The sequence below is a fragment of the Alligator sinensis genome, unplaced genomic scaffold, assembly GCF_000455745.1.
Source record: "Alligator sinensis unplaced genomic scaffold, ASM45574v1 scaffold216_1, whole genome shotgun sequence".
NCBI classification, from domain to species: domain Eukaryota; kingdom Metazoa; phylum Chordata; order Crocodylia; family Alligatoridae; genus Alligator; species Alligator sinensis.
In genome coordinates, this window is record NW_005841868.1 from 3523136 (window position 1) to 3538047 (window position 14912).

A 14912-nucleotide genomic window follows, 5' to 3' on the forward strand; every position below is an offset into this window, starting at 1 on the left:
CCTGAGCGCTCTAGTGCTTTTTGCTCTCTTAACACCATATCTGTTGCCTACAAAGATGTGCTTTCCTGTAAAGATTTAGATTCTCGCATTGGCCTCAGTTTGTAGCTGGCATGTGTGCAAGTGAGAGTTTCATGTGCCTTTTTTCTGAAGTTCATTTTTATACCTTGCACAGCTTCAAGAGTAGTATCTCTTTGTTTTCTCTATGGCTGTGGTCAATGGCCCCTGATCTCATACAGCAGAGGGCTACAGCAAATCCTGAACATACCATTGGAAGAAGAAGTTGTGTTACTGTGTCATGCTAGGAGCCTCTTAGATGCAAGTGGAAAACCAAAGTCATTTTGAAATGAAGTTCTGTGTAACATGATAGGTATCATGCACCTTAAACACACCTAAAAGTCTTAGTTCAAAACCAGGAAGACTCATTTTATTGGGATGTGGCTGGTTCAAGCACAGATGTCCTTAGGTTGGGAATCAAGAGGCCTGGGTTTTTGCTAGCTCTGTCTTCAAACTTGAGCAAGTTACTCCTATGTGCCTTTCCTTCCCCCTTTTGTAAAATTAAGGTAATGTTACTTACCTTGTGGCAAAGCCTTCTGAGGTCTATGGATGATGAGATCCAAGAATTTGTTGTCCAGAATCTGATGTTGCCAGTTTTATTTTCCGTTGAATATTTTCTGTTTCTCCTACTAAAAATCTGGATGGGGCAGTTGCCCTGGATATCACACTTTGGAACATTTAGTCCCAAGTCACTTATCTCTGCTCGCCACTCATCTTTTACTCTCTTAGTATCTATGCCACAGTAGGATCTGCCTGAATCAAATGTTTGCCCTGTGTGACAGCTGGCAGCAGTCAGGGTAGCCAAGAGCACTACTTGTTTCTCCTATTGAACTAATCTACAGCGCCTACCATATGGATGTGACTTGCATTTGCAGGCTGATTTGTGACAATCATTCTACACAGCTAAAGTTTGCCATAGGAATGATGTATAATGTGTGTGGGGCTAGCCATTGAGTATTTACTGGCTTAGCAGCCTGCTGTGGTCATGGGTAGCTTTGGATTCTTATTTGGATGATCCAGATCTCATGGGTCTGCAGAGCTGGCCAGGATTTTGCATAAAAGATCCATTACTTATTGCTCCCTACTGAGTTACAAAGTGCCTCGAGCTGTTCTTGAATTTTTGGTATTTCCTTGCAGGAAGGGCAAAAAGGCCAAAAATGAAACTAAAATGGGGAGATCTGCACTGAAGCACTTGATCCAGTTTTTATCAACCTTTGGAAGGTTTGGATCAACTGCTCAGCTGGGATGAGATGAGCATTTATGTTGTCAGAGCCTGCTGTCCCATCTTTAATCTGTGGTTATTTTAAGAATCTCAGTGTCATCTTTACTTTGGGCAAAAGCCATTTGTGGGCACAACACAACTGAGATGAAATGAAGCGCTGACAATTTGTGAAGGGAATAATCCATCAACTGTAAGAAATCCTGTATCTGGAAGGAGCCCCCCATAATTAAACCAGATGCACAGTAAGTGCTGTTTGTGTGACCTCTGGGTTTTGTTGCCTGCCTTTGAAGATGCCTGCTAAGTTTTTCATGTTTAATTATGTGGTTAACATGCTAATCCCTTTTTATGAGCTCTGTGGGCACAGTACAAGCACCTCATCTGGAAACTGATTTCCTTTCCATAAAGCTTGCTCTCTCCAATGTGTGCTGGCTCTGCTAACTCCAGCTGGCTCCACTTCAGGAAGGTTTGCTGCTTAGACTGTCTTCAAATACAAAAATCAAGAGAGTTTCTATCTCCTTCCTTTTGCTGGCGATGAGGGGCCTCTCATCGGGCAGGTAGCAAGTCTGCTTATAGCTGAATAGGAGGCAACAAAATTTATTGGAAGCATTTTTTTTATACCTGATCCTTTCTCTCTTGCATGGATTTCACCTATTCCCATAATTATTATTCCTTTTGAAGTACCAAAACTTAGGAGTGAGGCACTGTATCTGTGCCCAAAGCCAGTAGATTTGGCTTTTAGACTGTGCTTTGGTGCTCTTTAAATGAGTAGTCCCTCCGTGCTAGGATGGTCAATCATGCAGGTCCCATTGTTGTCATTGGCCAGGGAATTGCTATTCAGTAAGTCATGGGAAATGTTGGGTTGAGGTGCATTCTTTGAGAACCTTCAGGTGTAGCTTAGAGACCCCGTGATGCTCTGTTCAGATCACAGAGCTCCTTGAGGCTGCACCAGCATTCCTGCATTCAGTAAAATGACTCCCAATGTCCATGGCTGTATGCAGAGGTGGATCCAGGATGGGTGCACTGGTGCACTTGCACCCTTCTTTGATTCCTGGTCCATCCAAAGTTTAAAACGAACTGTCTGGCAGTGGCAGTAGTATCAAGTCAGACAGTGCCAAGGGAGTTAGTTAATGGCTTGTTATAATCTACTGGGTCCCTTCTAAACTCTTTATTCCATTGGTGTTAATGACCCTGTCGTCTTTTTAATGGTTTTGATGTTCCACCAGTCAAGTTGTCCTTTGTTCTGCATTTCTGCTGTGTTAGCTGCTCCTGGTAATGAAGTTTCTATTTCACAGCCCTGAAGATCGTTTTTTAACGCCTTCCAATGAAGTTATATTTGTTTTTGCTAATACAGCCCTAGACCCCAAGCTTCTAGTTTATTTTAAAAATGTGTACTGTTATATATGATGATGAACCTCACCATGTGCACCCCACTTTTCAAAATTTTGGATCCACCCATGGCTTTGTATAAGCTGTTGCTGATCCTGCATGCAGTAGTTGCATTGTATCAGTGCAATCATTGGATGATTCTTTTCCTTGTGCAAAACAAAGATGCCTTGAAATGTGGAAGTCAAGATATTAAGATCTTACAGAGCCCTTGAATGTAGTATTTTCTTGCATACCACTGATATTTTGGTGGTCCACTTCAAACTCCATCTACCAACAATAGGCTGGCTTTGACGTCTCTCTTTTGACTGGGAGTTGTAACCCCCTGCCGCGCTGGGCGAGTATGACCTCTTTTCTATCAAGGTTAAACCTCTGGAAGCTGGCTAGATACTGAATAATGGAATGAGCAAGGCAGGCTTACTTTGGAGTTGAGCATTTGTGTTTCTCTCTCTTCTGCTCTCCCTGAATGCTGCTAAATGTGTATGTTAACAATGAGGTCACACAGAGCAATGTACTGTATTTATCACATGGCACTACAAGCACATCCCTTAGCAGGGTGATACATGCCACAAAATGAGGAGAATGCAACTGGAGCATAACTTTATTCCTTCTTTGGTCTACCATTTCCGTGACAACTGATAGGGCAGAGAAAATGTAGTTCTACCTTGGATGGTTTACTGTAGGGGTGCACAATTATTTTGGCTGGAGGGCTGCTTAATGAGTTTTGGTGAGCTGTCTAGGGCTGCAAGGGTAGCCTCACCCCTTGACAGATGCCCCAGCCCCTGGTCACCTTCTTAGGACCAGACATCTCTCCCATAACCTCTGACCTTTGCCACTGGATGTCCCTCCCCTTGCCTCTGGTAGTACTTCTGGTGTGTGTGTATAGGTGGGTGGGTTGCCATCTTGGAATCAGAAAAAAACCAAATTGTATACTAGAAGTCAAACATCTTCTATAACATTTTATTGTTACTTCAAAAAATATTTTTCTCATTATTTGTTTGCATAGTGTATATAGAGGTGATCACATAATAGCTCAAAAATAAAGTCTTACTGTGTATGTGGGGGAGTGTGGGGAGTGGTTGGAGGATGTATGTGTATGGTGGGAGTTGAGGGGGTGTAGGTGTGAGGGTGTGTGTAGGGTATTTTGTGGGTGGGGGGTGTACATGTGGGGACAGGGTATGCAGTGTGGGAATGCACATCCTGAAATTTTAATTCTGCTCCACTGTTATGGTTTGAGGCAGCAGCAGTACAGGACAGCTGGGGATTCAGATTTTGAGGTGCTGAATACCTACAATTACACTCAGTAACTGAAGGGAGGAGTAGATCCTCAGTACCTCTGAAAATCATGCCTGTGCAGTGTATATATGAGACCAGTGTATATATGAGACCTTGAGGCAGAGCCATATTAGATTTATTTCTTATTGTGGATTCCACTTGTTGGGAGTGCATATTTAGGCAAAGGCACTAGTTTCTTTACCACTGTCTTCTAGACATCTCCTGAGCCAGAACATGAAGCTAAATAGGCACCCAAAGGAAAATGACCAGCTGCTTCTTCCTATCACTGAGCAAAATGAAACAAGGAGATATCTGGATTTTTCTTTTACCAATGTTTGGAAAGTGCAAACTAAATGCTGTCTCTTCCCTTCCAACATGCTCATCACTGTTATGCTCATTACTGTTTGGAGGATGAGGAAAATCTGTGTTCTGGCCTGTATGCCCGAGAAACCAACTGATGTGGGAGTGAGAAAGGTGCTGACCAAGGGAAATAGCAAATGGCAGGAAAAGGGCAAGGAGGGGACCAAAAAATCTTCAGAAGCATTTTTTTAACTATAGGGAGGCAAGGATGGAATTAAACACTCTAGTTAGTAATAAGTGGAGAAGAGCTGGAGAGACATGTCAGCAGCAGGAGAGACTATTCACAGAAGTTTGTTGTACACAACACTTTGAATTTATGAGTTAATGGGGAATGTAGATCTTTCTACCAGCAGCCTGAAAATATACCCAAGTTGGAAAGGGGGGAGGAGGAATGCTTGCCTCTCTTGAGGGGCTTAGGTCACTCTCTCCTTGAGGCTGGCAGTCCTGCAGCATAAACAGGGAATGATGGGGAAATTAGAATTTTAAAACTCTTTTGTAGTCATCTGAAGTGGCACTTCTGTAGCGTAGGTAAGGAAATTGCTATTTAAAAAAAAAAATCTAGGTGTTAATCTGATCATCCCATCAATCAGAAACCTCCCCTGTTCCCTCTTTTTACCCCTACTTGAAAGGGGCATTTTTATCTTGTGAGTTAAGGAATCGATTCATTTTTTTCCTCTGGTAGTTTTGTAGCATCATTTTTCTAGAAACGGGCTCCCGGACACTGATTAGTATGATTTTTATACCCTTCTCTATCCACCCGCCACACTTAATCTTTCATTATTATCAGGGAGGGAGTATGCCTGGATTTGGTGGTCTCGTTTCAATTGCATGCAATTTTTGCTGTGCTAGCAGAAGTCCTTTCCCTGGCACTGTTGGCTTAGCTGCTGTAAAATGGGTTTGGGTGGGAAGGACTTACTGTTTGCTTTAAAATGAAATAACGCCTGGACTCCTCGGGTAAAGGCAGAAGCTCTGAGAAGCTGCAGTAGAGGGGCACAGGGAATGAAACTCTGTTCCCGTTTCTAGATCTAGATTCATTTTAGCTCTAACTGCTTAATTGCCCCCTCTCTCCCTCTAAATTTCCTTTGATGGTTCTGGTAGTACATTGTGGAGTCCATCCCACCCTCCTTGCTGCAGAAAGGAGATTATCATAATACTGCCTTGTAAATCAATTTTCTCTCTGCACTGACGAAAATGTATCTTGCTCTTAATCACTCAGCTTTGCCTGCACAGCCTTACATTACATATATAGTTATTTATTCTTGTATCACTGGGAAAATGAAATTGAGGTAAGGAATGCTTTAAGGAGAGCTTGTAGCTGTTCAGTACCAGGCTTTCCAGACTTGGGGTAGTGATAGGGGGAATGGGGGCAGCTTACAGTTCATTTCCTGCCACCTAGAAGCTGTGGAGGGAAGGGCTGGGGGGGAGTTCCTAGCTCTGGATACCTGCTGAGAGTTGCTATAGGGAGCACTGTAAAACCAGTAGCAAATCTCTGCTCTTCTGGTCCCAGCTTCCCCTTGCAGGCAACGGCGTCTGAGCACTGTAACACCCCCTACAGCTAGTCGCTCACTTGAATGTAGTCATGGTGCAGGGAAGGAAAGAGTGAAGTCGGTTTCCAGAAGGAGGGGTGGGATTTCCCTGAGAAAAGTTGCCTGGAGCCAGTCCCTTTTGCAGCAGAAATAAGGTAAGATAGCTTGGTTCACAGGAGCCCACTTCCATAATACCTCAGGCCACTCAGCAACATGCAGCAAGATGAGTCAGAGTGCCATGAGTCTTGTTTCCTCTGTGCTGAAGCTGGGAAGAGCCTTCAGTAGCCTGGACTTTCTTTTTACTTGAGTGGATGTGTCGGGGTTTGTCATAGCACGCACAGTTTGGATGCAGTCCCTATGTGTAACATCGGAATAAGCGCACAGCTCTCTCTGAGCAGCCCTGCAGCGCAGTCACTGTCAAAAGCAATAGGTATGTTGATCAGCAAACTGCAGGCCAGGATTAGAGCTTCCACAAGCAGAGTCACCTGAGCATTTCTTGTCAATGCTGGAAGGGGGGGGGGAGGGAGGCCAGCCAAAGCCCAGACTGTCTGGAATTTCTCTACTGTGGAAAAGAAATAATAAATATATTTACAGGCTCTTAAATACTATATATTTTTTTGCATGTAGCACACCAATGTATATAGTACACACCCTATTTTTTGAAACCCTGAGAAGGGGGCGGGGGGAAAAAAAAAAAAGGCTTACCTTGCAGGTACAGGTAAGTAACTAAGGTTGGGGGATTGTGGTGGAACTGAGGGCTGCCTGCTTCTGGTGGTGTGTTGTGGGGAGGGCCATATGCTAGGGCCTGATCCTGTGGTGCCACTGTGCAGGATTGGGCCTTGCCATGCAACCCCAGTGCTGGGATGCTGATGCTGGGGCTATGTGGTGAATCCAGGACCCTGCACTGGCTCTCAAGCCATGTGCAGGGTCTGGTTGTGCCAAATCTGAGACTGCACGCCCCACAGCCAGCATGTGGGGCTGGACCCAGCACACTGGCTGAAGACCAGCCCTGTGCGGTTGCCTGATCTGGCACATGTTTTGGTGAGAGGGGCTCCCCATGGGCCCAGAAATATGGTGCAGGGTAGGGGCAGAGAGGGAGCAGTGGCAGCATTAATTGCCATGGTTCCCAGAGGTACAGGAATTATTGCTGCCAGTGCTTCACCTCCCCTCCTCGCCTCAGCAAATTTCTGTATCTGTGGGGAGCTCTTTTCCTTGCATATAATGCACACACCAGTTTTTTCCCCAGCTGGTTTTGGGGTATAAAGGTGTGAATTTTATATGTGAGAAAATACAATATACATTTTTTCCCCTTCCAGGAGTACTGGAGCATCGGTGACAGAAAGGAGCAATCTGCTCAGTCGAGAGCAAACTCAATTTTTCCTGTGCTGTTCAGGTGCCTGATTTTAATCGGATGTGAGAAGGCAACTGGCTGAGAGATGCAGATCGGCCCCAGTGCCTAGTTGGAAGCAACTTACAGTTCTGTGAGGTTATGGTGATGACTGTCAGGAGTTGTCCTTGTTCCCTGAGTGGTGGGGCAGTGTGACCTTATGCTGCAGTGTAGCTTTCTAGCATGGAATTGTGGCTGGAGCCTTCTCTAACAGCCCAAGTTTTCACTGCCAGGGCAGTGAAGCCATCCTGCCCAGAATTGCTCCCCTGCTTTGTGTGACGCTCTCTAGGAAATCAGTGAGGCTGATATTTAAAGGCTTATTGATCCTTCTGGGTATGACCATAAACTGGGAAGGGGGTTTCTTTCATGGAATTGTGCATAAGGGGGCAGGGTTTATGGCTTTCTCAGAAATCATGTTGTAGACAGGGCACTCAAACAATGATCTTTGGTATCCTGCTGTTACAGCTAACAATACAGTCCAGAGTTTTATGGCCAGTTTCTCCTCTTGTTAGACAGGGTAACCTTTTGTTGGAGTCTGTAGTGCTGCTGGCATCAGAGAGGAGACTGTGGCCCTCCTTGCTGAGTAATCTCCTTTGCGTGGGCTCAGTGGGTTGTAGCCATTATGCCAGAATTCACCATAACTGACCTACTCAACATGGTGACCAGGCCCACCTGCATTTTGTTCCCAGCTCTCTCTCTCTCGAACTCACCCCATGAACTTGGGTAAGCCGCTTCCTGTTCTCATGCCTTTGTTGTACATGGAGGGAGCAATGCAGAGCAGCTCGTAACCTGTGAAAGGTCCTGAACCAGGTCTCTTCTTTCTCCTTGTGTCTATGCTGGATCCCTTCATTGCTGTGCTTATGTGCTCCCTCCGCCTCTTGCCTTTGCAATAGCATTTAATCAGAGTTGTTCAGCTCTGGCACAGCTGCTGGTGCATGAACAAAGAAGTAAATGTGAATGACTGTGTTGGTTTAAAATGTACTAGAAACTAGATGGGAAGAGAATTCATGGAAAAGACTACATGCATTAGAAGGTATTAATAGCAGTAGACAGCTGAGTCAAAATATGACAATCTCCTTTGAAACCAAGGAAATGCACCTCTTCCTTCCCTGAGTCACTCTGAACTGTAGTATCTGAACTGAGTCTGTAGTTTGTCATTCAGTGTCATTTCTCAGAGCCAGCAAGCTTCCACTGTTTCTTTTTAATGACATGGGGGCCAGTCAAAACCAAGGGATATGGGGAATGATGGTCCTGAGCATTCCTCTTCCAGGCTGCTTCTGCTCTTGTCTATGCTACACAAGAGACTATCCTAATAGTGGAAGGTGTGAATTGCAGCACTAAAGTTAAATATTGCCTACTTGGTCAGAACCAGCTGCTCAGAGGCAGTTGTGCATTTTATTGTCACAGCTGAGCTGAAGGGAGTGACCAAAGACTACAGTCTGCTTCAGCAGGCCATGGAAGGAGGAAGGGGAGAGGCTTCTCTCCTTGACGCTTGGAATTACATCTGCCAACATAAGAAGTTCATGTGGACTCCACACACGGGACCTCTTGGTACCAGTACCTCTCGTTGGCATCCCAGTGGAGAGTGTCCTTCTGTAACCATTTCCCTGTGTCCTCCTCCTGATTTGATGACCCCCTCTTCCCCATTCCCTCACTGCCAGGAGGTTTTATACTAGAGTGAATAAAAGTGGGGTGGGCCAAATCAGTGATTCCATTGGAGGAAGCAGGAGGGAGCAGAGTGGGTCCCTGAATGCAGCAGTTGTACTATGCTGAGGCAAGGTGCTCCCTGGCACCATGGGAACGTTTTGGGGGAGGAGAGTCGGCCAGTTCCCTTCCCCTACTCTCTCTCTCTGTTGGTACAAATGGAGTATTATGGCACAGTGAGGCCCTCACAGGAGTTGCAACCAGAAGGAAGGAAGAGCCTGGCAAGCTGAAACTGGCCTTGGGGTTTGTCTTTGTTTTCCCAGGCCGAGCCCTCTGGCCTTATAAGCAGGCAAGTATTTGCCAGTTGCCCTTTGTAGCAGACCATGGTTTCTACTGGGAAAGCCAGGACTGAGTTTGCCCTGAATTTTGGTGCCCTCCTGTTTCACTCTGTTGCTCTTATTCAGCAATTAAAAAAGGGTTAATTATGCCCAGGGATTGCAAGAGGGTTAATTCCAGCTGAATCTTGATAATTGTTTTTTAGACGAGATGTTTCTGCCTCTTCCAGCTTCATGCAATGTGAATTGTAACATTTGGTCCTGCACGCATCTTGGGTTGGGCCCAGAGACTTGTATTCGATGAGGGAAAAGCATTTTGCTTCCTTCTCTTGCATGCATCTGGGATTGAACCTGGAGGCAGGTCTCAACCAAGGACCTGTCTGATACCTCGGAGAGGAGTAATTGCCTGTTGCCAGTTGAGCAAGCCCTGGCCATGGCCCTGCTTGGAAGTGTTCCAAGAGAAGGCATTAAGCCCCTGCAGAAATTTCTTCTGCAATACATGTTTTCAGAGCAAAATAGAACTGTGAGAAATTATTAAGTAAAGGACATGGGAGCAGGTGGGAGGAGGAGGAGTGGAAAGCTTGACAGCCTGAATTGTGGAGCTTATAACTTATTGTGAAGGGATTCTAGGATTCCTGTTTCAGCAAAACATCAGCCCCTCAACTGGTGGCACATGGCTTAATCCATCTGAAATGAAATGTTCTCAATTAGCCAGGAGGTTTGATGTGCTCCCTGCCTCAGCTGTTCTGCTCCCTCCCCATCACATTTACTGATTCAGCAACTGTTTAGAAGGCAGAAATTATCCCTGGACACTCATTTCTCTTACTATATTTAAATACTATGACTCCCTTGTGGGGCCAGCACTGTTGCTTTTGCCTTCCTCCCAAGTGCCTCATTTCATAAGAAAATGGAGTTGTGGTTCTTGCTGGGACAGTATTGTTTAAAATACCCTATGTAGCTCCACTGAATGAGCTTCTGCTTCCCAGGCAGGGAGTGGACATATTCTATCCCCTTCAGAGCACTGAGGATGCAGTCTTGAAAAAGGAAGATGCTCTCAGACCTGTATCTCATGTCCTCAGCTTCTGTTGCCTCCAGAAGAGTCAAGGATGCTTAGCTTCTTGCTAGATCTGACCTTAAACGCAAGCAAGCAGCTGCCAGGCCCTAGGAGATGAGAGGTATGCTAAGGATGATGACAGGCAGTATGACAGAGGCCTGCCTGCTGTAAGGCGTACAGCCATAGGGAGTTCCCAGTGGCCTGCTTTTCCAGAGGTGCTGGACTCAGAGCTTCAGCAGGAGAGCTCCGCCCCCCTGAAAATCAAGCCACAGCTCTGTATGTTAGAGATGGGGCATAGGTGCTGACCATTCCTGTCTGCACACCCGTTGTGTGGGGTAGGAAAGGGGTACTGAACTCCTTCCTAAGGATGGGCAGATCATTACTCTGAAGGATATAACTGTTAACTATAACAGCCACAGTGAGGAGTTTAACCTGGACAGCACCCAGGTTTTGCAGTGACGCGATGAATCGATTTGCCTGGGTTCCCCATAGACCTCCTACTGGGAGCACTTGCAGCAGGGCTTCCTGCCAGTCTTTCCCCTCCTGTTTTACTCCTGCTGGAATTTTCCCATCAGGTTTCCAGCAGAAAGGCAGACAGAGCCAAAGTTCCCCTTGAAAGAGAGGCAGGTTGGGGAGCACAGCTCTGGCTAATTTTTAATAGCTCATTCCCACTGTAGCATGCCATGGGACAGTCTCTCACTGAAAGCCAAGGACAGGGCTGTGGGATGTGACTCAGTGTGCCATACTTAAAAGCTGTCCACAGCCTTGTAGGTTGATAGGACATCACCTGGTGCCTGATTGGCCAGTGTCAACGCTGCCATTGGTTTCAGTGTTAGTGGGATAAGATCCATGGGTAGGGTCCCCATATACTTCACAATGCAATAAGCCTAAATTCTGCAGTAGTGTAATTGCATTAATTACATTGATTTAATTGGTTGCTATGCAGCATCCTTTGCTGCATATGAAAGAGGTGTCAGAAACAGAATGCATCTAAGTTCCACTAGATTTGTCAAAGCTGCTCCTCTCTGCCCCCCTGCCGCTTGTTGAGATCCCCTGCCATGGTTTCCTTGGGAAGGGAGGGACTGGAAAGCCCTCTGAACCAGCCTAGCATGGCAACAAACCCATGAGGAATCTCTGAGTCTGGTTTCCTTGTTATGCCCCAAAGTGGGAGGGTGTCTCCAAAGAGGTCTTTAATACTATGCAAGGTGTAGGGTCTACAATCCACACAGCTAGTCTTAAAGCTGCTGGTAGCATGCTGATACTGGCCAGCCTGCTTCCCTCCATGCTGACATCCCTGACCAGACTCCAGTTATGACTTTTCCTGCTCCCGGGGCTAAACCAGGCATCTCTATAATTTCCCTATATTGTTTCACCTGATTTCCAGACATTTCTGCTGCCAGACATCAGGGATCAACACCGGGACAATGGCCAGCACAGATGCCTTTTACAAGGAACTTGAGCAGTGGCTCTGGGCTTTGCTTGTCCTGCAGTTTGTCAGTTGAGGAGATCAGGACGCTACCTGCCTCTTCTGGGCAACGCAGTAGACAACAATGTCAATCATCCAGCTAATGCCCCCACTGCAGAACCAAAGATATAGCAGTAAGCAAGCTTTAGCAAGATGGTGGGCTCAGCTTCAGCACAGTGAAATCTGCTGAATTTGTGCCGCCCTCATAGACCAGGGGTTTTCAACCTTTTTGAGTCAGTTCCTGAGGTGCTGCTTGCTCAGGGCAGCCCACAGTGATCCAGGCCTGCCAAGCGATTGTTCCCAGTGCCCTTCCGTCCTGCCCATTGTACCCTTGGTGGCTGGTTGAGATGGCAGGAGTCCCCTGGTGGCCAGATGAGCCCAGGGAGGGGTGGGGGGGGCCCATAGCCGATCAGCGAGTGTGCCGGCAGTGGAAGTGGAGGCCAGCCCCCACTGCTGGATACCCCCTGAGGCCATCCCAGGTACCCCTGGTCTGAAACCCCTGTCATAGACTTGCCAAGTTCCACAGCAAATCCCTGGAGCACATGGAAGTCTTCTCTGGGGTTGAGCAGTGGGGGGAGGTCACATGCTAATGAGGGGGAAGGAATGTCAGCATGAATGTTTGGTCTCACTGTAGCAGCTTCAATCTGAGTATTTCCCCCTCTGTCTCTTGTGAAGCAGGTTGATGTGGAAAGATCTTTAACCCACCAGCTATAAGGCTCCAAACTGGAGGATGTAGCAGGAATTACTGTAATGTGGATAAGAATGAATAGGTCCTATGGTTGATGGACTCCATTTCTGAGGTATGGAGCTAGAAGACCTTCGTTTAAATATGCTTCCTATGCCACCATTCTCCTGTTTTTTATGGTCAGTGGTGCCCAGGAAGAGGCTAGTTTGGGGTATTCTCTGAGCAGAGCGTAGGGGACTTGCTTGCACGGCACAGCAGAGTGGGTGTTCCACCATCAGCCCACAGCTCAGAGTGGTAGTCTGCTGGGGAAGACGCTCTTAAAAATGTCACCAGCCAGCATCTGGGAGAGAGAATCCAGTTGCATCGCTTCCCCCACACAGAGGAAGAGCAGTGATAAACAGCCTAGCCCTGCAATTCTGAGTTGTAGGCCTGACTGAAAACAACCTCCTTATACCAGCAGATCCCCAAAACAAAAATGCCTGATTTCAAAGGACTGTTGAGTGTGTTACCCAGAAGCCTCTTCTAGTCGAGATCCTGCAGAGTTTCAAGAGACGATTGAAATAACTCGGCCCCTGAGGTGTTTTCTTTAGCAGATCAAACCGCCATGTGTTTTCACTCCCTAAGGCAGTATTCAGAGGAAAAGGGAAGGCTTGAAATTTTTTCCTGGGTGTCCTATCTGGAGCTGCCTGCCTGCAAGTATGTGTGTGCAACTAGCATCCAGGCCGCAGACTGTGGGGGGCAGAGCTGAACTGCTATTACTGGCCCCATTGAGGGGGGGTACACAGTGACTTGTGGCTTCATTTCATCTCCAGCAGTGCCTGCTCAGTTCTGTAGCCAGTGCAAATCAGGTTTACGCAGGGAAAGGTGCCAGAGCTGTCTGTGAATTCCATCAGCCTCAAACCAAATGTGTTTCATCTCCCCTACCTTTCAAGCGTTCTCTCCATATTCATCCAGACTTTCCTGTATAATAACTTTCTCCATGGGGTGACTCCCTTTCCTTTAAGGTAGTGTGATGATGAAATCCTGCAGCCTTCAAAGAGGTGTCAAATTAGATGGTCTTGGAAGAGTGCTAGCCTGATGCTAGAGCTCCCCTCTGCCTGGCCTTGTAGACTCCATCCTGCCTGCCAAGCAACAACTCCCTAGAATCCTCCTTGAAAACAAGAGCTGATGGGTGTCAGGCCATGTACTGACAGACGGGAGCTTGCGTCACAGTAGCTGAGGTTGCAGTTACAGCCTGACCTAAAGATAGGTTATAGGTCAAGCCCCACGTGCTGTCCTAGGAAGCGATCCCTTCATGGCAGGGGGAGGGATGTATGTGGGGCAGAGTAAAGCTTGCTGCTCATATTCTGTGCTATGGCTAGAGAGAGTGCAGAACCCCAGGGCTGAGGGATGGTACTCTGTGATTGTGAGGTCCTTATCTTGTCTTTTGTCCAGTCATGCATCCTGGCAGAATCCACTGGATCCAGGGACTGGAAGGGTGGGCATTGTCTGGGGTTTTGTGCTCAGTGTTCCCCTCCATTGAACCCCGTGACTTGCACCTTTATCCTTGTTGTGTTGTACCTGTAATCTTTCGATGTTGGGGTCCTCTAGCCTCTCCTTCCTCTAATCGGTTGGGCCTTTTCTTGCTTTGGGTTCTGCTCACCCTTGCTAGTTACCTGGGATGCTGAATGAAGAGACTTGCATTAAATACAGCTGCTGCTGCTTTCCATTGGGCTGCCAAGAAATTCAGCTTTCCCTCAGGCCTATGGAAGATGGCTCCTCCTTACATAATTACTCTCCCCACTTAGGGTTCCTTGAGACTTGATCTACTTTCCTGAAGCAAGGCCTGATCTGGGGGGATCCTGTGTGCTGGTGATACCCAGGGGACTTGCTGTTCCAGGTGTTCAGTCCTTCTGTGGATCAGACCCATTATGCCAAACTCACCTGGTCTGTGCACATGCCAAGTTAACCTTGCATGGTGGAGGGATGCAGGTCAGACCCTTTCCTCAGCCTCCCTCTCTTCTCTCTTGCAGCTCACCTTGCAGAGCACCAAGTCCCGTGTGGCCTTCTTTGAGGAGCTGTAGGAGGTGAACCAACCACTCTGCACTGCTGCTTCCACCAAGCCAGCCGGAACCCAGCCGGAACCTCTCTGACCAAGGATACGTATGCACATGCCACTGGCTAGGGAGCCAGGTTCGAGCTCTTCCACCCGCCAGCTGGGTGCAGTCTGGGACGTGCTGCCATTCATGTGCAATGGACTTGGTCCATCAGCTGTCCAAGGATTTCAGCATTATGTTCTCTAGCTTAGTATATATTAATGCCCTGTAGTTTTTAACTATCTGCCCTCTTCTCCCTTTTATAATGTAGAGCCGTGCTATCTCCTGCAGTCTTTTTAACAGCATTTTACTTGGTCATGACTCTTGCATGACTGTCTTGGGAGATGACAGGGTAGGAGTGAACATGTACATGGGAAGAGACTCCTTTCCCACCAGCCCTGGTTTGGGGGTCACCATAAATGCTGTGTTCTCCTGCAAGCAAAGATG

General features: G+C 47.0%; 1 protein-coding gene across 4 annotated transcripts in view; it reads left to right on the plus strand.

Moving 5' to 3' along the window:
* NF2 (neurofibromin 2) overlaps positions 1-14504 on the plus strand; it is a 67832-nt gene extending 53328 nt beyond the window's left edge. For 3 of the 4 annotated variants that reach the window (XM_025193274.1, XM_025193269.1, XM_014526344.2), the window contains one exon: positions 14403-14504. Coding sequence is in view for 1 of the 4 variants with exons in the window: in XM_014526344.2 (XP_014381830.1) it covers positions 14403-14453 (51 nt within the window). In the remaining 3 variants the exon portion in view is untranslated. Of the gene's footprint in view, positions 1-11624; positions 12506-14402 lie in introns of all 4 variants that reach the window. The other variant, XR_003092053.1, reaches the window with a different exon arrangement.
* The last annotated feature ends 408 nt before the right edge of the window (positions 14505-14912 follow it).